General features: G+C 53.0%; 1 protein-coding gene across 1 annotated transcript in view; it reads right to left on the bottom strand.

Annotated features, from left to right (window-relative positions):
- Positions 1–22,777, bottom strand: part of MACF1 (microtubule actin crosslinking factor 1) — a 146,076-nt gene that overhangs the window by 12,135 nt on the left and 111,164 nt on the right. Inside the window, exons 58-87 of the mRNA XM_058819643.1 lie at positions 20,114–20,275; positions 19,810–19,980; positions 18,622–18,788; positions 17,498–17,657; positions 16,773–17,099; positions 15,994–16,078; positions 14,865–15,106; positions 14,578–14,784; positions 13,530–13,649; positions 12,391–12,498; positions 11,846–12,064; positions 11,027–11,230; positions 9,006–9,237; positions 8,003–8,229; positions 6,643–6,765; positions 6,452–6,553; positions 5,759–5,860; positions 5,484–5,657; positions 5,229–5,384; positions 4,886–5,083; positions 4,429–4,557; positions 3,928–4,101; positions 2,686–2,841; positions 2,359–2,565; positions 2,127–2,246; positions 1,812–1,981; positions 1,536–1,695; positions 981–1,175; positions 279–407; positions 53–196 (exon numbers count right to left, since the gene is read on the bottom strand). Of these exons, the coding sequence (XP_058675626.1) occupies positions 53–196; positions 279–407; positions 981–1,175; positions 1,536–1,695; positions 1,812–1,981; positions 2,127–2,246; positions 2,359–2,565; positions 2,686–2,841; positions 3,928–4,101; positions 4,429–4,557; positions 4,886–5,083; positions 5,229–5,384; positions 5,484–5,657; positions 5,759–5,860; positions 6,452–6,553; positions 6,643–6,765; positions 8,003–8,229; positions 9,006–9,237; positions 11,027–11,230; positions 11,846–12,064; positions 12,391–12,498; positions 13,530–13,649; positions 14,578–14,784; positions 14,865–15,106; positions 15,994–16,078; positions 16,773–17,099; positions 17,498–17,657; positions 18,622–18,788; positions 19,810–19,980; positions 20,114–20,275 (5,070 nt within the window). The remainder of the gene's footprint in view (positions 1–52; positions 197–278; positions 408–980; positions 1,176–1,535; positions 1,696–1,811; positions 1,982–2,126; positions 2,247–2,358; positions 2,566–2,685; positions 2,842–3,927; positions 4,102–4,428; positions 4,558–4,885; positions 5,084–5,228; positions 5,385–5,483; positions 5,658–5,758; positions 5,861–6,451; positions 6,554–6,642; positions 6,766–8,002; positions 8,230–9,005; positions 9,238–11,026; positions 11,231–11,845; positions 12,065–12,390; positions 12,499–13,529; positions 13,650–14,577; positions 14,785–14,864; positions 15,107–15,993; positions 16,079–16,772; positions 17,100–17,497; positions 17,658–18,621; positions 18,789–19,809; positions 19,981–20,113; positions 20,276–22,777) is intronic.

Below are 22,777 nucleotides of genomic sequence, written 5' to 3'. Positions count from 1 at the left end.
CCACCACTCCCTGGGACCACCATCAGCCTGGAACTACCCCTGCAGGACTCACCTCCTCAAACCTGGCCCGGATGATGGTGATCCAGTGCTTGATGGTGGTGATGCAGTCGGGGTGGCAGGCGCCCAGGATGACCTCGCCCATCCCCACCGCCGCGTTCACGTCCACCCTCTTCTCCTCCACTTTCTTCATGAACTCCTGCAAGCCACAAAGGAATTATTCACTGATATACCCCCCCCTCTAAGCTTGCCCTGGGTGGTGTTTTGGAGCTCCCCATTACCTTGTGGGCATCAATGAGGGCTTGCAGGGCCTCGGCGTCGTCGGGCAGCGCTCCCCGAAAGCGCAGGGACTGCTCTGCCTCCGAGAGCCACTCCAGCAGCATGTGCACGGCTGTCCTGAACTCCTCAGCCTGCAGCAACAACAGCACAGGCTTTGCTCAGCCCCCTGGCAGCTGGAGGGCTGAAAAGGGCTTTAAAAATACTCAAAAAGGGGAAAAAGCCCCTTTTGGGGCTGCCGGGTACTCTGGCGCCTCCCTCCCCTCAGCATCAGCTGCTCTGAAGAAGGAAATGTTTTTAAAAACAGCACTTTTAAAAAGTGCTGTATCCTGAGCAATTTGGCACCTGGGTAGTTTATTCTGTAAATTGCCTACTTGAAGTAAAAGCTGCTTAAGAGCCTTTGACCTTTTTGGTTGTTTTTTTTTTATTCTTTTTTTTTTAGCTCCAATCGAGTCTCTCTGGACACCGGCAAACACTGGCCTGGCCTGTCTGATCACTGCTGTGCACATCAGCGAGATCTTTCCATCCTCCCTTTTGCAAACCAGCCTTTATCTGCTCATTTTTTTGGGAAAAACAACCAGAAACAGCCTGATACCACTCCACTGCTTCACAGGCACCACTGTGTCCTACCTGGAGGAGGAAAAACCGCTTCCCCTGGAGCCCAGCGAAGCATCCCAAGAGTTTCCAGCCAGGGATTTTCTCCTCACCTGCTTGAGGGCCTGCTCCAGGCGGGTCTGTTTGGACACAGACAGCTTGCACACCGTGTCCCAGCGGTTGCTGAGCTCCTGCAGCTGCACCTTCACCCAGGTGGTGTCGTCCCGGCTGCTGTCGATGAGCTCGCGGCCCGAGCGCTTCAGCACCTGCACCGTCCCCGTGCGCTTCCCCAGCTCCTTCTGGAACACCTGCAGGGACACAGCAGAAGCTGAGCAAGGCCAGGAAGCTCCACTGTTATCACCTTTTCAGTAATGTGGAAGTTCTCCCCATTTTTTTTCTGGTTTTTCCCCCTCTTTATTTGCTCCAGGACAAGCAGCAAAGCACCAACTCTGTGTCTGCTCTCTGGCTTTTGGTGAGGATGAATCAATTCTCATTATTTTTCAGTTTTTTGTTGAAGACATTTCTATAATCACTGCCTAAATTAAAGCCAGAGCTCTCAGGAGTCATCCACTTCCAACATCCAAGTTTGTTTCATTTTGGGCATTTTCTGGAGCATCTTTTTGCCCCACTCAGAACTCGGGAGAAGAGCCAGGGAAAGCTGCTCTCACCTTGTGAGCATCCATCAGGTTCATGACCAGATCCAGGTCCCCGTGGACAGGCTGGTCCTCAGCTAACTGGGGCTCCACCTTGTAGAGCCAATCCACCAGAGCCTGCAGAGCATCCATGAACTGCCCAGAGAACAGAAGGGCCTCCTCCAGCTTGTGCTGCCTGGAAAACAAACACCCCAGTGAACATCCATGAGCAAACTCACCTCCTTTTCTCACACCCCAGTGACTCCACACCCTGCCTATGGCACTGCTGGTGCAGCTTGGAGCTGGGCTCACCTTTCCACGGATTTTCCACACACTGTGTCCCATTTATCCCTGACTTCTCCCAGCAAATTGTCCAGTTTTTGAGTGTCATCTGGAAGCAAGGCTTTTTCTTTGAGGGCTCTGCCTGTCCTGATGGTGGTGTCATACACAGGCTGCTTCCCACCCAGGGTCTTCTGGAACTCCTGGGAAATGGAGAGAAAACAAAATTGCTTCAGAAAGCCTAGAAATGCTGTGAGGATTCCCAGACTTCCATGGCAATGGGAGGCATGGACAGGAGAAAAGCATTCCACCCCATCCAGCACCAGCCTGGCTTTGGCAGAGCCTCACCTTGTGTTTGGAGAGCTGCAGCTTGATTTTGTCAGGATCATTGGAGATCTCCAGCTCTGAGTCCAGGTGATTCTCTGCATCCTCCAGCCAATCAATCAGCTTCTTCCAGGCTTCGTGGAACTGCAAGACAACACAAGCAAGCCTGAAACTTCACACTGGTGGTGTTCCCAGTTCCTTTGTGGTCCTGCTGGCCCTTCCTTGGGGTCTGCCACACCTTTCCCACGCCCCTCACCTGCTTGGCTCTCTTCCTGGCATCATCAAGAGCCCGTCCCCTCTCCACTGAGCGCTGCACCACCTTCTCCCAGCGGGACTGGACGCTGACCAGCAGGTTCTTGATCAGCACCACGTCCTGCTTCTGGCTGAGGAACTTCAGCTGGTTGCCAGTCTGGTCCAGCTCGATGATGCGGTCGCGGTGCGCGTTCACCTCGTTGGCGAACACCTGCCAAGAGCAAAGGGTGTCCCACGTGTCAGAGGGGATGGGTGTGACCCCCAGGAGCCACGGGAGAGGCGAGGAGCCACCCTGGCTCCCTCTACCCCAGGGATGGAGCCTTTGGGGTACCTTGTGCTCGTCGATCTGGGCCAGCACCGCGGCCAGGATGAGGCTGGGCGGTGGTGCAATGTTCAGGCTCTGCTCAGCCAGGGTCAGCCAGTTGATGAAATCCTGCAGGGAGTTCTGGAAGTCCGTGGCCAGGGCCAACGCCTCCTCCAGCTTCGCCTGTGGCAGCGGGGAAGGGAGAGAAAGGGAGAGGAAAAAACACAACACGGACGGGGTGAGAGCTGTGATCTGCACACAGAGGCAGCCTTTGTGTCCCTGCAGCAGGAACCTCGTCAGCCCCCCAGCCCAGAAACACCAGTGCTGTGCCAAGGGGAGGGGGCTGCACTGAAAGGCAAGGCTTTCTCTGCAAACAAGAGTGGTGCCTGAAAGAGGAGCCCTTCCTCAGCACACGAGCAGCTGCGTCACCCTCGGCTTCCTGGGGAAGGGATCTCTGTGGGGACAGGGCTGGCTGCATGGGGATGGGGTTCTGATGGCAGCAGCTGCAGATTTATTCTGGGCCCTTGTTTTATCTCATCCCCGGCCAAAAGCTGAGGATGGAGTCAGCTCGGAGGAGGGTTTGGCTGGACCAACAAAGGCTGCCTTTGAGAGCTGCAGGAGGCTTCTTCCCACCTCCCTGAATTAACCCAAAACGCCAGTTCACCCTCATTTTCTGTGTGATTTAACCAATTCTACAAAAAAAAAAAAAAAAAAAAACATGCCAACAGCCTGACACTCAGCACCACCTGAGAAACAGAATCAACCTTTACAACCAAGGAAAACAGATAAAAAACCCCAAATCCCAACTTTGTGTGAGAAAACAGGGAGCAGCTGCTGCCAGACCATCACAGACATCTTGTACGAAAAATCCTTTCCTTAGGATTGTTCCTCCTGAGAAGCTGAGAGGACTCAGGAACAAAATGTAAACAATGATTATCTGATGCTGTGGAATGCAACAGGTGCATCTGGGATTGGTCTCATGGGGTTGTTTCTAATTAATGGCCAATCACAGTCAGCTGGCTCAGACAGAGAGAGACAGAGCCTTTGTTATCATTCTTTCCTATTCTATTCTTAGATAGGATTCCATCAGAAGGCTATCTTCTATTCTTTTAGTATAGTTATAATATAATATATATCATAAAATAATAAATCAAGCCCTCTGAAACACGGAGTCAGACCCTCATCTCTTCCCTCATCCTCAGACCCCTGTGAACACCGTCACAGTCAGACCATGGGGCAAGGGTGGATGCATTTTCCCCTCAATTTTACCTTTCTCTCCTCCATCTTGGTGCTGACCAGACTCCATTTCTGCTCCAGCAGGGCCACGCTCTGCTCTGTCTTGGAGCTGGAGCCAGAATCATCGCGGTTGAGCAGCATCAGCCTCCCCTTGGCCAGCAGCTGGCTGTAGACATCCTCCTTGGCTTTGAGCTGGCTGTAGAGCTCCTGCAAAGAGCCACCAGCCAAGGGTTAGGCAGGGAAAAGCCCAGGGAGGGAACATGCCGTGCTGCAAGGCTGCAGGTGATGGGAACAGGAGGCTGGGGAGTGACAGCAGAGCGACACTTTGAGCTGAGGGAAGGTGGTTAAAGCATCCTGATGGCTGTTCCAGGCATCAAATGCAAAATGATCTCTAAGAGGAGACCAGAGCAGCCTGTTCTCCCCATCACACACAGAAAGGAGAAGTTTTGATGGTGGTATTTGACAGGAACTTGCTGAATTAAAAGGATTTTAAAGAAAAAAATAACAAAAAAGAGATCTCTCCTGAGAAATTACCATGTGGGCATTGAGCTGTTCCCGGGCAGTTTCTGGCAGACCTCCCGTGGGTTTTGAGGCCGACAATTGGCTCTCCATCCTTGTTAGCCACAGGAGGAAGTCTTCAATCTCACCATGGAAACCCTGAGCCTGTTGGGGAACAGAGAATCGGCCCCGGATCAGATGACATCAGCCACCATTGATCCAGTGCCAGGGGTAAAGCAAAGCTGGCTTTGCTTTGAAGGCAGATAAAGAGGCAGAGCTGGACGTGCCAGCGTGCTCAGGAGGGTGAGACTGGTGTGCCCACAACCCACAGGTGTGCTTGGTCCCCAGTGCACTTCAGGGCAGGCACTGAACCACAGCAGGTACAGAAAAACTTCCATTAGAAAATCCCAGTGTCGCCCCAACCCTTTCCCCCTAAAACAAAGGAAAAGTGGCACCCACAGCACAGGGGTGATTCCCACTGCCTCCTGCTGACCTGCTGGAGGGTGGACTGCAGCTGCTGCTCCCTCTCCTCTGTTTTCTGCAGCACTGATTCCCAGCAGGAATTCAGCTTCTCCAGGCGGTTCCGCAGGCTGCTGGCATCGTCCCCTGCACTCGACTCCAGCAGCTCATTCCCTGCTTTGTTCACTGTCTCCACGGTTGCTTGGTGGGCCAGGACATCATTCTTCAGCACCTGCACACGGCGGGCAAAAGTTGGAAAACCTCTCCTAAACACCCTGCTTGCTCTCAGGGAGCAAAACAACTCAAATCCTTCATGAGAAATTGAGTGCTGCCATGGGAATGGGCTAAAAATGTATCTGGGGTGGGGAAACACTCACGTGGTGCTTTGCAAGTTCCACCTCGATGACTTTAGGGTCCCCATTGATGGGTTTCTGGGCATCCAGCAGCTCCTCAGTGTGGGTGAGCCAGGCCATCAGCTCTGCCAGGGCGTGCTGGAACTGGCCCAGGGCCAGCAGGGCGGCTTCCAGCTTGTGCTGGGCAAGGACAGGGATGGAAAAGGGGAGTTTTAAAGGGTTGGTTGGGGAGCACCAGAGCCAGTTTCATCCTGTGACAGCCCCAGGTGCTCACTCTACCTGTCTGTGAGCAATTTTCTCGCCCAAGTTCTCCCAGAGATGTTTGAGCTCTGTCAGTGGCTCCTTGATGATGTCTCTGTCTGTCTCATCCGTAGCCTTTTTTAGCATCAGTTCACCTTGGTGATTAAGCTTTTCCATCTCAATCTGCTGCTGGTAAACCTCCATTTTAAACTCCTGCCAAGACAAGCAGGACAAAAACCAGAGGCAGAGTGAATCACTGGAGCTCTGTGAGGCAAAGCAGCGCCACAGGAACCTCTCCCTCCACTGCCAGGTACCTTCATCTCGTTCATCTGCTCCTTGACCGTGCTCAAGTCCGTGCCCACGGGGGACATGTTGCACAGTTTGATCACAGCGTTGTCCAGCCAGTCAAACATGGCCTGGAAGGAGCAAGGACAATGTGAGGGAATGGCAAAGTGGTCAGGGGACGAAGATGGTCAGGGGATGAAGGTGGTCAGGGGATGAAGGTGGTCCCTCCACCACCCCATGGACATGAAACTGCTCTGTCAGGGCAGCTCTGTCCAGCTCCCTCTCCTGCCTCCCCTCATCCTGCTGCTCTGAGCAGGCATCAAGCACAGTTTGATGTTGCACAGTTTGATCACAGCATTGTACAGCCAGTCAAACATGGCCTGGAAGGAGCAAGGACAATGTGAGGGAACAGCAATGTGCCCTCTGCAGTTGGTCAGGGGGTGAAGATGGTCCCTCCACCACCCCACAGCCATCAAACTCCTCTGTCAGGGGAGCCCTGTCCAGCTCTTTCCCTCATCCTGAATCAAGCTTTGGGAAAACCAATGCAATCAAATATCTGCTCCTCCTCAGAGCTGCTGGTTGAGCTCAGGCTCCCTCAGAGCCCTCACCCAGGTGATGTTTCCTGCTTTAAGAAATGCAAATCCCAGCACAGCTCCATGGAGAGGGCTCACAGTGCTGCTCCCAAGGCCCACCCACTCCACACCAGCAGCCCTGCCCCTCACCTGGAGTGTGTCCTGGTACTGCACAGCTGACTGCATGGCTTCCTCCAGCTTCTCCAGCCTCTCCTTCCAGGTCCTGTTCAGGTTTTCCCACGCATTGTTCATCTGAGCAACACAGAACTCGTCAGGCTCCACAACCAGAGCTCCCACTTGCTCCCAACCTGGTTTTACCTGGAGTGGAAAGCTCTCCCTACCTCGTCAATGCTCTTCTTCACTTCTGGCTTCTCAGTCTCACCGCAGGCAAAGATGAGATCAGTCCCCAGGAGGCGGATGAACTCCAGCTCCTCGTGCAGCCCGTCTGTCTCCTCCTTGATAGTCTGCAGAGGCACAGCCACACAAGGAAAACCTTTGTGATCAAACCCTCTTCCAAGACTGCTCCATGAGCAGGAGGGTCCTTGCTGCTCCAGTGCCCTGCACCTTGGCCAGGAGCCCAATCCAAACCCCGAGAGCAGGTGACACAGAGTGTTGAGATGGTCACACAGAACAATTCTGGAAATAATAAATTCTGAAATTTATGCAATTTCAGGAGGCTTCTCTTGCCTCTCTTTGTTTCAAGATTCCCAAACCTTGATTGTAACAGCATGCTGTCTTTTATAGCTTCCCACAAAGTATGTGCTTTACTCATTGGTCACAACAGATCAACACAGGGTTCACTGGTACAAAGCAGTCTCCACCACTGTTTTCAGCTAACACCCAACTGCAGGTTTTCATTTATCTTTTTCTTCTCAGTTTCCATGTCAACAACCTTGGTAGAATTCCTTTCAGGGGTAAATGTGAACCTTATCAGCTTCTCCTTCAGCTAACTCTTGCTGGCTCACAGAGCAGCTGTCAGCCCTTCCACAACAGAGAGCAGGTGGCCACTTTTGTCACCACCACCACCACCCTGCTCTGCTCCCACCTCTGGGACTAAAATAACAACATCTGTATTTAGCTGTGAGCCTCAGCCGTTCTGGCTGGAGATGTTGTTTACAGGAGATGGGTGTTTGCAGAAGCGTTTTGTCAATACAGGAGTGAGGGTTTTGAGGTTCAAAAGGCACAAACCAGAGTTTGAATGGTTATGAAAAGGGAGCAGCAAGGCTAAACTTAGCAAAGTATAAAGAAACAGCCCTGCTGCTCAAGGCCTGAGTCAACTCAAACCCACCTGAAGTGGATTTTGCCACTTGAAGCAACCAGCAACAGACAAATCCAAGCACTTATCTCTGCTCTGACCAAAATCTAAATATACTCTGCCCAAGCCAGCCAGCCTCTGGCTTGGGCTGGGAGCAGAGCCCTGCAAGCCTCCACATCACTCCAAGCAAGTGGGCACAGAGCTCTGGGCACACAGAGCTCCGTGTGCTTCCCAAAACAGCAGCAGATAATGTGATTTAAGGTGAAGGATATGTGAAATCCACTTCTGGCTTTTTCCTCGCAGCTCCAAACTGCAATGGAAATGACTCCTCATAATCTGACTGACTGCCTACAAAACTGATTCACCTCTGGCCACAGCCACGATCTAAGATCTTCCCAATTTAGCAGACAAGCTCCAGAGCGAGGAGCAGCCCCATGGGGCCTCACCTCTGCTGCTTCCACCTGCTGCTTGATGATGGAGGGGTCAATGCCTGGGCTCTCCAGGTCGTGGACAATGTCCTGGGTGTCCCTGATGGTCGTCAGGAGCGCTGCCATGTCGTACCAGAACTTCTCTGCAAGCTCCAGGACATCGAGGAACTTCATCTCGCGCTCCTCGGTCCGAGCCTTGATGTCTTCCCAGAAGAAAACCATCTGATCCAGCTTGTCCTGGATGACTGGGGAAGGAAATTGAAGTGTTCAGTGAAGAAGGAAACCTTTTGGCAATGCAAGAGCATTTTCAAAATACTCAGAAACAGCCAACAGGATATCCAGAAGGGAATAAAGATGGCCAGGGCTATCAGAGCATTAACTCAGAGGGACGTGAGAAACTCCAGCTTGCAGAAAAGCCTTTATTTATGTGCAAGCTCGGGGCAAATTTGCCCACACACTCTCCCTCCAACAAACCTCTGTTCTGGCCACCTCTAGCATGAAGTGCCTGCTCACTCAGTGCATGAGCTGCCTGTTGATCTGCCAAGGAAGGTGCCAATTAGTGCCAATCGTGCTGATGGGGCTTTTTGTGCTGGGGGATGTCCCTCCCCTCCATTAGATGCCGAAGGGACATCAACAAGTCCTGTCCCAGGGGCCACCAACAAGAGGCCAGCTGGGCTGAGAAGCCACAAATGCTACTTTTCTCTTCTGATTGATGCCAGCCTGTCTGCTCCAGATCGAAGCAGATCCATCCATCCATCCATCCATCCATCCATCCATCCATCCATCCATCCATCCGGCTCATCCTTGGTCCTAAAGCCAGGAGAACCTCCCAAATCCATACAAAGGACTCAACCTTGGTCCTAAGTCTAGGAGAACCTCCCAAATCCATCCAGAAGACTCATCCTTCCTCCTAAAGCCAGGAGAACCCCCCAAACACACTTCTGGGACATCAAAGCCTCGCCAGCAGCGATGGAGCCACGCTTTGGGGAGAAATTGGATGTGTAAATCCACCCAGAGCTACCTTTGGCTGCCAGGTCCTTGTCTGCTCCCTGGGAGCGGGCGATGAGCTCTTCCCCACGGCGTTTGAGGGCCTCAAAGGAGGGCTGCAGCTTCTCCAGCTCCACGGTGGAGTTCTTGTTCTCGCTGATGCACTCGCGGATCTTGTCGACCTCGGCGGGGATCAGGGGCGGCAGCCGCAGGCGGGACGAGAGGCTCTCCAGGCTCTCCAGCATGGGCTCGATCTTGTCGTGGAACTGGAGGGGAGCGAGGCCATTAGGGCAGGAGGGAGGGGACAAAGTGACACTGCAGAGCCACCAGCATGAGCGACAGCTCCAAGCGCCGTGCCGCCTCGGAGGGGGGACGGACAAACGCCTGCGACAGCAGCAATGCCACCCCTGCAGCAGCAATGCCACCCCTGCAGCAGCAATGCCACCCCTGCAGCCTCCTGATCACACCTGCCCTGCTCCAGCAGAGCCCACAGAGCGACACTCACAGAGCACCTGTGACCCAAACACGGCAGCGCCCCGAAAATTCGCTTTTTTTGCCGCTGTCTATTTTGGTGGCTGGGCACAAAACCTCAGTGCTGGTTGAGGGGATAGCCAGGCAAAAAATGCTGCTGGAAAAGGGCCCGTGTTTGGTGCTGATGGGAATCTCCAGTGGAAACCCATCCCAGTTCTTTAGGATCAGCAGGAGCTGCATGCGGGTGGGGAGGAGCTGCGGCCTCAAAGCAGAACCAGAAAGCCAGGAGCGAGGGAGGGAGGGGGGTCTAGCAGGGTTTATTGCTGTTTTTTATAAGAAAGGAGTCAACTTTGGCCTTAAAGATCCCAAACTGTCTCTGCTGGTGGGCAGGACAGCTCAGCTCTGGGGCTGCTCCTGTCCCTCTCCCAGTTCCTGCTGGGAACACACCAATGCAGGTGCCCAGTAAATCCCAGCAGAGAAGGGCTGGGGCTCTCGGTGCAAAGTTGATCAGGACAGGCTGGCTCAGCCAACAAGCAGGAGCAAGCCAGCACATCCAGCTGGAGCAGTGTGAACCCTTCCAGAAGCAAAACCTCTGCCCTGCAGGAAGCATTCCCAGCAGAAGCTGAGACCAGGCAGCAACGCGACCAAAGCCATCCCAAAAAACGTGATTCCAGCCCCAACCCCGGCTTTAAATTTGAAGCAAGTTCTGCTGAGCTGTGCACGGACCAGAAATGAAGGTCTGGGTGTCAAATAGAATCAGGCCAGGGAGGGTAAATGAACATCTGTGGAGGGGGGACTCGCTTACCTCCGAAATCTGCAATGGTGGGGCGCAGTCAACACAAGAATGAAATGGGACCATGTGGGGAGGACGGGCACAGGCAGCAACACACACAGACAACACATTCCACAATGGGAGTGAGAGATGAGAGGGGAGGGGAATGTGGAGGGGGGGGAAAAACTCGGAGTTAATACAAGTGCAAACCAAGAGAAGTGACTACACAATACAGGAATTAAGAAAATAAACACCCAGGACGTGACAAAAACCAACTGTGCTATGGGAACACGGGGGTGAAATGAAACATAGCTGGGGGTCAGCAACCCTCAGCAGCAGGAGGAGCACTTCACCCCCTGTCTGGACTTCAGCACCTCCAGTCTCTGCCCTTCCTTTCCTGTTTCTCCTCCTGCACTCACCCACCTCCTCAGGAGATGCCCAGACCCCAGAGACATCCATTACCTCTCCCATACAAAGCATCCCGTGGCTGCTCACTGCACTCACAGCTTATCACAACTGAAAATTATCTCTTCAAGCTCTTTCAAGAGGCCCTTCCAACCTTGGGTGGATGCCAGAGCAGCCCCTTTGAACCAGCATCATTATTGAGGCCGTAAAAATTTACGACCCCATTACTGTGTGGAGCCTCAAACGCCTTCTCCTCCTCTGCTCCCACAGCCACAGGAAACTACCCTGGAGGTGCCTGACCACTTTATTCCTTATAAAGGGCTTTTAGAGGGGGAAATAAAACCACATTCCAGAGCACGTGGCTGTCCCAGGGGGCTGTGAGAGGCAGATTCACCTCCCTGGCATACCTGGGTGGACTGTGAGAACGCCTCGTCCAGCGCCAGGGCCCGCAGGCAAACCTCCTCCTTGATTTTGGCATACAAGGCTTCAGCCCTGGAGTATTTTTCCTGCACCATCTCCCCTTCCTCGGGGTTGAGGTCCTTGAGCTGGGGCCCGATTTTCAGCAGCTTGTCGATGTGAGGTTTGTGTTCAGCGATGGACTCTCGCAGTTGCTAGGGAATAGATGGAGGGGGGAAAAAAAATAAAACACATTTGTTTAGAAATCTGCTGCGAGCCACTGCCTATTTATTCCAAACAGCACTCCAAGAGCAGGGATGGTATCTGGGAGGAACTCACAGCCTGGATTTCATGCCCCAGCATCTGCCAAGCACATGGCACTCGGCTCTTCCCAACATGGCTATGGCACAGTGCCTGGCACGGGTCCTTCCCCAGCCTCTGACCCTCCCCACAGCTCCACGGGGGACCCCACTGGGAATTTTTTGCTTTGCAGTCTCTACCCTAAAAGCACAAAGTGATTTTTTCCTCCTGCCACGAGCAGGAAGGAGATCCAAAAGCAGCCAGGTTTCCTTGGAAGCAAGCTGAATTTTGGTAAGGAGCGCTCCAACACAACGAGGGATTTTCATGTGGCGCTCTTGCATAACACAAGCAAACACCCCAAAAAGGACAGAAAAGGGGGAAAAATGGAGGAAAATTCAGAAGAAAAAGGTGTTGTTGCCCTGTGTTGATGGACAGGAGGTGGAAACTCTGCATCCTTTTACCCTCATACTCTGCATCCTCTTACCCTCATGCTCTGCATCCTCTTACCCCCAAACTCTTCATCCCCTTACCCTCATGTCATCCTGCTGCTGCTTGAGCTGCTCATGGTCGATGGCTGGGGGTGGCAGCTGGGAGATGAGGGCCTGGGTCTCCTCAATCCATGGGTTCAGCTCCTCGTAGGTCTCCCAGAACTGGTTCACCAGCACCTGGGCACGCTCCAAGCGGGCGTAACGCTCCGAGTTGAGCTGGCTCACAGCCTCGTACTGCTGCACCAGGGACTCAGTTTTCTCCTAAAAAAAAAATCAGGGAGGAGAGTTAAAAGGGCCCAGGAAAAGGGCCAGCTCCATGCTGAGAGCTGGAAGAGAAGGAGGTGCCTTTGGTGGCCTTCCACGTTGTAATTCCAGTTAAAGCAGCCTCGGGAATCTCCCCCTCCCCATCCCCAAACCTTGCAATAAAAACCGGCCATAAAGGAGAGTCATAAATGTAAAGAGATTTCTGCTAGCGCTGGTGGGAATTACTGAAGATGGAGTGATTTTAAACTCCTTCAGCACGTGCAAGGGGCTGGGGATTGGCCTCTCTGCCCTCTCTGTTGCAGTCAATAGCAGAGGGGGCTCACCTGGAGCACAGCTTTTTGCTCCTCTCCACAGGTGCCAAAGATCTCGTGGCGCTGGCTGAAGAGCTCGTCCATGGAGTCCTTGTGCCGGATGATGTCGATGGAAAACGCCTGGAAAGAGAGAGGGGAGAGCTCAGAGCCCATCCACAGCACCCTCCTGCCAAAGAGACCCTGCAAAACTCAGTGCAAGCATCCTGTGGCTGGGAATGCAGATTCCTGCCTGTTTTCCTCATCTACACCAACCTCTCTCTTTCAAAGACCCGAAAACAGCTCTAAAAATGAGGTATAATCCACACCCAAGGTCCTCAGTGGAGGAAAAGCTCCATCATCCATTTGTTAGTGAATGTTATCCCACAAAATGATGCTCTCCAGAGCTGCATCCACCAATAACTTTGCCATTCCCAAGGTCTACGAGATTAACAGCGGGAAGCTGAGCTCAATTTAACTTAATGCTCGATGGTTCAATCCCCCCTCTCTTATAACACTGTCTTATTTTCCTTTTTTTTCCCTTTAATTTTAAATCCAATAAGCCTGTGTGCTGCTCTGATTGCCCAGGCAGAGGGAAGAAAAGGGTTTATTTAAAGTGCATGTTCTTTCAGGCATGAGCTCATCTCAAAGATACATGGAAAAAAAAACCAAACCCCAACCCCTCCAGCACCTCTTTGTTCCACGTCTGGCTGCTGGGAGGGAACTGTGGAGTCCCTCACTGCAGGGAACAATGAGCAAACAGCAAATGGAAACCACCCTCATTAATCAATACACACATTTCTCTAACCCTTCCTGCTGCCAGCTCCGGTGAGACCCTGGCAGAGCTTGCTCTGGTGCCCACAAGGAAAAGCTGAAATGGGAGCAGATCTCCCAAGGGAGACCAAAGCAAAGCACCCACCAAGCCCTAAGTGGCTCCTGTGAACAGGCAGGAAGCTTTTTCCTTGGGAAGCCAAACACTTGGATGATTTATTTCAATATTTTCCTTTGTTTTTTTGTTTTTCCTTTCACATCCCAAGGAGAAGTGCTGCGTCTCTCCTGCTGCTCTGAGCTCAGCACAGGGTAAAGCTGCTGCCCCAAAATGCATCCCACGACCCAAACTGGACCATCCCTCCTTGGTGCCCACCCCCAGAAGCCACCAGGGAGTGCACACAGACCTTCTGCACCTGCAGCTGGGCCGTTGTCTGGTCCTGCTCCAGGCGGATGGGACCCAGGGCCATCAGCTTCCTCTTGGTCTCAGCCACCCAGGCCAGCTCTGCATCAGCTGCCTGCTCGTACTGGCACAGGGGAGAGGAGGGGCAGTGGTCAGTGCTGGGCAGCAGGGATGGAGCACTCGGGGAGCTGGGGACGGTGGGAATGACAGAGGGACCCAGCAGGGACAAACTCCTCACCCCAGTGCGAGGAGAAGGATGGGGATCGGGTTCTGGGGCTCCTGCAGTTGGTTTTGGGGCAAGCTGGAGCAGCCACCTCTCCCCACACCCTCCCTGTCTGCAGGGAAAGGGACATCCCCATACCTAGGAGAATTTCCTTTGCTCCTCCCTGGAGAACTGACTCCATGGAGTGAGGTCAGGTATTCCCAGCACTCCACAGCCTCCAGTTTGTGCAGGACAAGCATTTTTGGGGAGGACTGCTGGCCTGGAACAAATCCCTGTGCTCTCCCAGTGGGGGATGATGTTTTCCCAGCTCTGACAGTCACCCATCACCAGTTTCACACCATCCACATCACCCCTGCAGGCAGCAGCTCTCAGGCAGGACAACACAGTGCTGCTCCAGAATGATCCCATCCCAAAAACACACACCAGGACAGGTCAGCCATCCCAAAAACACACACCAGGAGGGGTCAGCCATCCCAAAAACACACGCCAGGACAGGTCAGCCATCCCAAAAACACACACCAGGAGGGGTCAGCCATTCCAAAACAACACACCAACAGGGGTCAGCTATCCCAAAAACACACACCAGGAGGGGTCAGCCATCCCAAAAACACACACCAGGAGGGGTCAGCCATCCCAAAAACACACACTAAAACAGGTCAGCCACCATCTCTGCTGCCACAGCTGCTGCTAGGGTCCATCCCTTGGCATTCCTGATGGGATTTACCCTTTGCCTATGCTTGCCATCCCTCCCACTGCCTCGTGTGACAAGCAGTGCCTGGCTGCTGGCTCCTGCTGTCCCAAGCAAACCCTGCAGGGGTTCTCCACTCACCTGCTGAGACCTCTGGATAGCAGCATCGATCTCCTCCACCCTCTGCCTGATGGTGTCACTGACCAGCTTGTAGCGCTCGTTGGTGTCCGACACCAGCTTGTCCAGCCCCTCCCGGGCTCTCCAGGGAACCAGCTCCAGCAGAGCCCTGCTCACCTCATTCACTGTGTCCAGGACCAGCCTGTGCTCCATCACCTCCTTCTTCAGCTCCTGTGGAAGCCACCCATGCATGTGTGCCCTTCCCAGCTCCTCCCCAAGCACAAAACAAACCATCCCTGCTGTTTTCCCACCTTTTGCCGCTGCTGGAACTGGGGGATCTGCTCTCCAGCAGGGGATTGCGCCCCGCTGGAGGCCAGCTCCTCCTCCACCTTGCTCATCCACCCAGTGAGCTCCTCGTGGGTGGACTGGAATTTGGTGGCCAGCTGCCGTGCCTGCTCCAGCGTGCGCAGGGCCTTGGAGCTGGCGGCGGTGATGTCGGAGTAGCGCGTCTTGATTCCGTCCAGCTTCTCCTGGATCAGCAGCACCTCCTCCCCTGCAGCAGGGGGAAAATGGTGCTGGGCTCAGGGGGCCTCAGGAGCCACCCCAGAAAGCTTCAGGAGCCACTTTCTCTGTCCCTCTCCCTTTTAATTTCAGCATAACTTTTCTTTGTATTGACGTGACTTCAGCCGGGTTTTATTAAGCTCTGACATCTTCCACATGGATGGGATGGGATGGGATGGGATGGGATGGGATGGGATGGGAGCTTGTGATAAAACCAGCTGCAAAGCCTGGTTTTGTCACAATCCACCCCAAACCAAAGCCACCCCAACTCAGTTCTCATCAACGTGTCACAGCTCCAAGAAAAAAGGGTCACTTCACCCCTCGCTGCTGCTTCCGAGGGGACACAGAGCTGCCTGCCAAATCCTTTGTAATCACTCTTCCTGCTCCACAGCTCCCACAAGGACACGGGGCTGTACATCTGCTCTGAGCAGACCACATCTGAAGGAAACGCAGCGCCCCGACCTCTCTTCCCACTCATAAACATAAACTCACACCCACGTGGCAACAGCCACAACTGCTCAGTCTGGGAAAGCAGCATTAGCAGAGGGCTGGGGGTATTTTTAACCTCTTTTCCATGTGATTTAGCAGCTGGCTGCAGTGAGAAAAGCCTCCCTCAGCACTGAGCATCCCCACAGCAGCACTGGGAATCACCCGCTCCCCAAGATGGGAGTTCGGGATTTTGGGACCAAGCAAATCCTAAGCTGGAGTGTTTGCGGCTCAGCATCTGGATGCAAACCAGCCACTCTGGGAGTTTCCAAAAGGAAATGAAGACCTGAGGGAGAAAAGCCTCCACCCAACAGAGCATGGACTTCCCAAGGAAAGGCACGTGGAGGATGGATTCCCAGACCCCCCACATTTCCCAGATCTCCTCCCTGTTACCTGTGGTTTGCTTCAGGAGAGCTTGTCCATTTCTAATGGCTTGGTCCACGTTCTTCTTCCTGTTCACAATTTCCTCATTCAGAGCCTGAAGGAAAAGGCAAATTTGGGTTACCCTGCTGCAGACAGCTCCCTGTGTCCTGCCAGCCAGAGTTGCTGTGGGGAACATGAACTTCCCTACTGAGCACAGGCAGGCTGGACAACCCATCTGAAAACTGTCCTGCTATCCTGCTATGGGAATTATTAAGATTTTTGGGACTCAAAGGCCCAAATCTCAGAGCAAACCCAACCCAACCCATTGGATCTGTGTTACCAAAGGACTTGCCCTTGCATTAAGCAGAACCTCACTCTTGCAAAGAGCCTGCACAGCCCCAGGGAGCGGATGCAGAGGCTTCCTCAGTGGCCAGCCCAGCTCCAAAAACCCAGCAGACTTTCCCAGCTCTCAGTTTTGGAAACAGCATCCAGCTTTCTGAAGGCACAGGGTGGCCAAGCTGCCTCAGACACTGCTCACAAATTAAATGAACCATTTGAAGTTCCCCCGCCTTGAGAAACACTTTTTTTTTTTTTGGTGGAGGGGGGGCCCACAATTGTTGTTCATAACACATGAAATCTCTTTACACTCCTCTCCAAACCTCAGACAGACCCAGCAGCTTGGCAAAATTAAAATCAGGCCCCCAGAATCATAAACAAAACCAGCTAAAATGCAACAAAACAAACAACAGAAACATGGAAGAAACAAACAAACAAACAAAAAAAATTAAACAAAAATAAAGGGGAAATACCAGCTGGTCGGCATGCTGCTTCTGCAGGACGTCCCGTTTGAAATCCTTTACGGACACTGAGCCCAGCTTGTCCTCCACCTCAGCCAGCCAGTTGAGCACTTCCACCTCCTCCTCCCCAAAAATCCTGGCGTTGGCCAGAGCCTGGTCCAGCAGGGCTGCCTTGCGGCCGCACCGCTCGCGGACCTCGCCGTAGCGGCTCTGCAGAGCCTCTAATCTCTCTGCCAGCAGCCTCTGCTCAGCAGCACAGCTCAGCGAGGACAGGGACTGCCCGACCCCCAGCGCCCGGGACACGTCGGTGGAGTGGCTCTCTATGTCCTCCTCGAGAGCCTGGATGGTGGTGGGGAGAATGGGCAACAGAAAGGGGGGGGGGGGGGGGGAGAAAAATGAGTGGAAAATGAAATAAACGCAACTTAAAAGGGGGAACGCAACAATGAACGCAACTGAAAAGTGGAGGAGATGTAAAAGCCACCCCTGAATGGGTAAACTGAGGAGAAATTAAAAAGAAACACATGAATGGGGATGGTTTTTTTTCTATCCAAATCTGCTGGGAGGTGCAAGGACACCGGTTTAATGTTTACCCTGGTGGGTCAGGGCTTGCAGCTTTCTCTGGGTAACTCCTGCAGTCCTTGTTTGTGCCAAAAACCTCTCTGGTTGTGGTGGAAACAACACCACTGGAGCGGGACCTGACTCCAACCACCTCCATCCTGCTCCTGCACAGGTCCTACCTTGTGGCGGCTGATCTGCTGCTGGATTTTGGCAGTCTGGGTGCCAATGGGCTCAGAGTTGGCCAATTTCTTCTCTGTCACCGACAGCCAGTCGGACACAGGCTCTGTGGTTTCGTGGAACTGCTTTGCCAGCACCAAGATATCCTCCAGCTGCTTCTGCCTATAAAAAGTAATCACAAAATTAGAAGGGAATAATTGTCCAAGGCCAGGTTGGAGCGACCCGGTCTGGGGGAAGGTGTCCCTGCTTGCAGCAGGGCGCAGGAACAAAATGGTTTTTCAGGTCCCCTCCAACCAAAACCAGTCTGTGATTCTCTGAGTCAGTGAAAACACTAAGGAGCAGCTCCCAGTTTGGAGCCAGGCATGGGAAGCAGCATCAGGTATTTGGAGGAAGCAGCTCTGTTCAGAGCAAGGTGAGACACCATTGTCAGGCAAGCTACAATGGCAAAGATAAAAATCAATGTGGAGGAACTGCAAAATAAGCTTTTCCTGCAGCTGTGCCTTTAGTTTAATGCCCTGAGAAAGCAGCAGAAGGGCTTCCCCATTGTGCAGTTTTTCATGAAACAGTTTGAGATGGAAAGGACCTTGAAGATCATTTAGTTCCATTTGTTCTATCCCTATCACTGTCTTGGAGATCCCTCAGCTTGTCACCAGGCTCTTGGTCTTTCGGAGATTCTGGTTAAAGACAATCCTGGATGGACAGTCCTGGATGGACAGTCCTGGATGGACAGCCCAGCTTGCTGGCAATGATTAAAAACATGGAGAAAGGTCCAATCTGGCCTCAGAAGTGACTTCATAACCTCAAACATCAGCTTAGGTAGAAATAAGTAACTCATAAACAAGATTCTGGCAGCATAAAGGTGTCAACAGGATGTTGCTAAACGTTAAAGCTTACAGGAATAAAAATAACATCCCTCCCCTGCAGGGAAATTATTTAATCTCATCTCTTCCCTGCCATTGTAAACCACTGCTATCAGCCCCAGCTCCCAGCCAGCCTTTGATTCCTCGTGCTTTCCAGCTGTTTCCAGGATGTATCTGCACCGAAATCTCCGCCAGCTTCCCGAGCGCTGTCCCCACGCTCCAGGGCGCGGTGACCCGTGGGATGAGCTGCTCCCAGTGCCCCTCACCTGGCAGCTGCCCTGCCCAGCAGCCCTGCCCAGCGCCGTGCCAGGCTCTCCAGCTGCCCCACGATCTTGTCGCGGTCCGCGGGCTCGGCCGACTGCGCGATGCGGTCGCCCTCCGCCTGGATCATCTCCACCGTGGCCTTGCGATCGTCCAGGAGGCGCTGCAGCAGCTTGGGGGAGGCAAAGGAAGGGGGAAATTACCAGATTGGGGCAGCAGAACCAGATCCAGCCCTTGGAGGGGTCACATCTCCAATTGTGGCTCAGAACCGCTGCCAGTTCTGGGCTGAGAGCAGGCCCAGCCCAGGGGCACGGCTCCGCCTTCAAAACCAGCTCAAAAAATTATAGAGTTATATTATATTGTTATATTACATTATAACAATCACATGCTTTGATTTGGGCAGCCCTGAAGTGGTCAGGCAGCTGGATAGGGTGATCACTGTAGGTCCCATTCAAGTGAACTTTCATTGCATATATTCTATTCTATTCTATTCTATTCTATTCTATTCTATTCTATTCTATTCTATTCCATTCCATTCCATTCCATTCCATTCCATTCCATTCTCCTTTCCATTCTCCTTTCCATTCTATTTCCCCTTCCCTCCCTTACACTACTCAAGACCCAAACCACTTCTGGGCCAGAAGAGTTTTCCGAGTCTTTCCCACCAACCCCCTCCAACTTATCAAGTTTTTAACCTCCACTTGAAGCCCATTTCCTCTTGCAACCTCCACACGTCAGACTAAGCCTGGCTGAGAATTCATTTCTGAAATATTTCCCCATGACCACACTTGACCTCCCCTCCTCCCGCTCCGAGGGCAGGCGCCGACCCCGGGCTGTTATCTCAGCAAACACCGGCACACCTTGGGGCTGCTCTCACACTTTGTAACGTTCCCTTTGTCCAAACACCCCAACCAGGCCCTGCTCCACCACCAGCTCGCTCCTGACACAGCAGAATTATCAGCACAAAGCAAAACTCAGGGCTGGAAAAACACGGCCAACCAGCAAAACCAACTTCGAGAGGCAGTGGGACAACGGAGGGACGCGGTGATTTAGGCGATGGAGATTCTTGAGTGTGGGCAAACTGTTCTTTACATTGGGATGTGAGGAACTGAGATCCACCAGGAGAGAAGAATGGAGAGAACCCCCAAAATATTGTCTGGTTGTCCTGAGCTCCCCTCCCAGTGCTCACTTACCTTCTGCTCTTGGATCTGGGCTTTCACCACCTTGTACTCGGCAGAGGGAGGTTTCTGGTTGGAGATGAGCTCCTCGGTGTCTGCCAGCCAGCTCAGCAGTGGCTCCAGGGCATCCTGGAACTTCCCGCAGTGCAACAGGGCCTCCTGCAGCTGGGCCACTCGCTGGGCCACCTGCACCCCAAAAACAAAAACAACCCCACTGCAGTGTCAGGCACTGGCACCGGAGCCTCAGCTCCCTGCCTGTGATCCCATCCTTCCCCCAGACCCCAAAAAAACCAGGGACAGCCCCTCCCCACGCTCCCACCTTCTTGTTGAGGGTGTTCCAGCGGGTGTTGATTTCTTCCATGTCATGCTCCAGCCCTTGGACATCACAGTTTTTCCCGGCACTTTGGATGAGTCCCTGACCAACTCCATTGACTTGTTGCAGCTTTAGCTGGAGGGGATCCACTTGCTCCTTCTGGAATTGCTGTGGGGCGGAAAAGGTGGGAGAGAAAAGGTGAATTTATAAGGTCTGAGCTGTTCTTCCAGCCACTCAGTCTTTCCATGGATACAACAGGCTTTCCTCTCTAGGGAAGATGCAGTAGCCACTTGCACTGATTTTATTGGAATTGTGCAAGTTTGTCTGAACTCCTCCCTTGCCTTGACCTAGTGACACAGATGTCACAGGAATCTGCTGGTTTGGAGCACAGCTCAGGGTCTATCCACACCCACCTCTGGTTTTAAATTAGAAAATCCCATTTTTCCTGGGAAAAGCACTGGAGTGAGGTAAAAAGAGAAAACTGAGGAAGAAATGAGAGCATCGGCTCCAACTCGCCATCAGATTGGGAAATAATGCTCCTGGGGAAAAACCCCAAGCAATTCTCACAGTGAAGCTATTGAGAACAGAGACCTGACATCATATGAGTTTTGTTAACCACGAAATTACAGGCAAGCAGAGGAGCTCGCTGCATTTCGAAAGACAAAGGCAATAGGCAATTAATGTGCGAGTCGTTTACCACAGATTTGGCACGGTCCTGCCTGGGAATCCTGTGGGGAAAAGCTTTCTAAACCAAAAAAGATTCGATAGGGAAGGGGGAGGAGAGCAAATGAAGCTCCCCATTGTCAGGAGAGGCAGCAGGGAGAATCCTGTTCCTCCGGAGGAGATAAATGCTCTTTATCAGAGCTGGGGATCTGCTGGAACCACGCGCTGCCCGTGCAGTCCTTCAGACGAGCCTGCCCTGTCCCCCACAGCAAACACCCCAAAAATAGGGAGCAGACTGCTGGCTGGCTCTGCTCCCCTGGCCCAGGAGCCCATGCAGAGCACGGGTCACCCCGCAGCCCTTGGCCCTGTCACGGCGTTTTCCCGTTGGGAAGCAGAGGGGATGGCAAGAAGCCACCTGCTCCCCGTGCCCAAGAACGCTGGGGCACTGCCTGCACTGAAAAATTCCCACTTGGATGCAAGATCTCCCCCAGCAGAGCAGCAGCTCGCGGAGGACACGGCTCTCTGCGCCCGGCAACCGGAGGAGCACGAAGCAAAACCCCCTAAAAACACCAAAATCCCCCCAAAACACACAGGCACAGCTCCCAGCCGGAGCGAGAGGCACTGCTTTGACTTTCCCTGCCTCGTTTCCAAAGGGAAAAAAAGCTTCTTTTTCCCAGCAGAGCTCAGGAACCGGAGGGCAGGGAGGTCCCTCCAGGACACGAGCGAAGGGTGAGCTGGCAGACACTGTCCAGAGCTGTTTGCTCGTGGAGAATTCTGCCACGGTTATAAGAAATAAATGGGGACTTGGAATCACCAATTCCCGGGCTGTTCTCCTGTTACTGTTTATATATGGAGCTGCTGGGTACAAGAGCCAAACCCACAAAAGGATCAGGCTGATAAGGCTGGCATGCCAGGCTGGTCCGAGCTCTCCATGTTCTGCAAAACAAACTCCAAAGGAGCCAGGCAGGGAGGGAGCCCTGTGGAAAAGCCTGGGTGATCCAACCAGGGGTACCTGCAGCACAGGTATCAGCCAGCCTGAGAGCCCAGAACAGCCTGAGGAGCCTGACAAAAATAATCCCAGCAACAGCCTGAGGGTGAGCGTGTCCAACACACTTGTTTTCCTTTGCTCATAAAAGATTCCAGTGATTTAGCTCATTAACCTCACTGTGACTCAGCTTGGAAACAAATATTTAATGACTCCCCTTTGCTGTGGAGCAAGGTGGCCTGCCTTGGACAGACATTTTGGGACAGCAGAAGGACATCTGCTCCACCACACCTCCTCCTCCTCCTCCTCCTCCTCCTCACTCCCAGAAAGGCTTCCCAGAGCATCCCCTTTGCTTTCTGCTTCCCTCATCTCCCTTAACCCCTCTGCTGCTGGATTGTGGAATTCCAGGGAGCCTCTCCAGCAATGCTGGGAGCAAGGGGAAGGTTTGTGGGGTCAACAATCAGAGGAGCTGAACCTAAAATAAGGATCCCCCTCACTGAATTTCAAAAAACAGAAACAACCATGGCAAGGACCCAATGGTTTTTCCCTCACCCAGGTCCCCTCTGGGTGTCCCAGCCCATGCTCACGTGGACCCCCATGTGAAACCACCTCTCCAAGCCCCTCCACGTGCGTATCTCAAAGGGGTGGTGCAGCCCAAAGGATGAGTAATTGCCACCAAATCGGGATTTTTGGTGCTGACTAACTTCTGATGTCTCCTTAGTGATATTCCTCCTGTTCCAGATGGCAGGAAATCAGCGCTGGGCTGTGGGAACTCCAGCATTGAAGTCTCTCCAGGCAAGAGCCATGAGAAACAAAAATCCCCAAACACCAGAGGGAATCTGAGCCCCTTCCCAAGCACCTTCTGAGCCTCAGCACCTCAATGCTCACAGAAAAAAAAAACTACAGACAGCGATGACTGCACGGGGCAGGAATTCCCTGCACTTAATTCATTTTACAGGTTTCTCTTTGCTGATGTATTTTCTGCTTCAAAGATGGGAACTCCCTGCCAGGAGCCAGCGAGG

The sequence above is a fragment of the Ammospiza caudacuta genome, chromosome 25 (assembly GCF_027887145.1).
Source record: "Ammospiza caudacuta isolate bAmmCau1 chromosome 25, bAmmCau1.pri, whole genome shotgun sequence".
NCBI lineage: Eukaryota > Metazoa > Chordata > Aves > Passeriformes > Passerellidae > Ammospiza > Ammospiza caudacuta.
The sequence above is the reverse complement of the archived record's forward strand: the minus strand, read 5'-3'. Positions and strand labels throughout refer to the sequence as shown.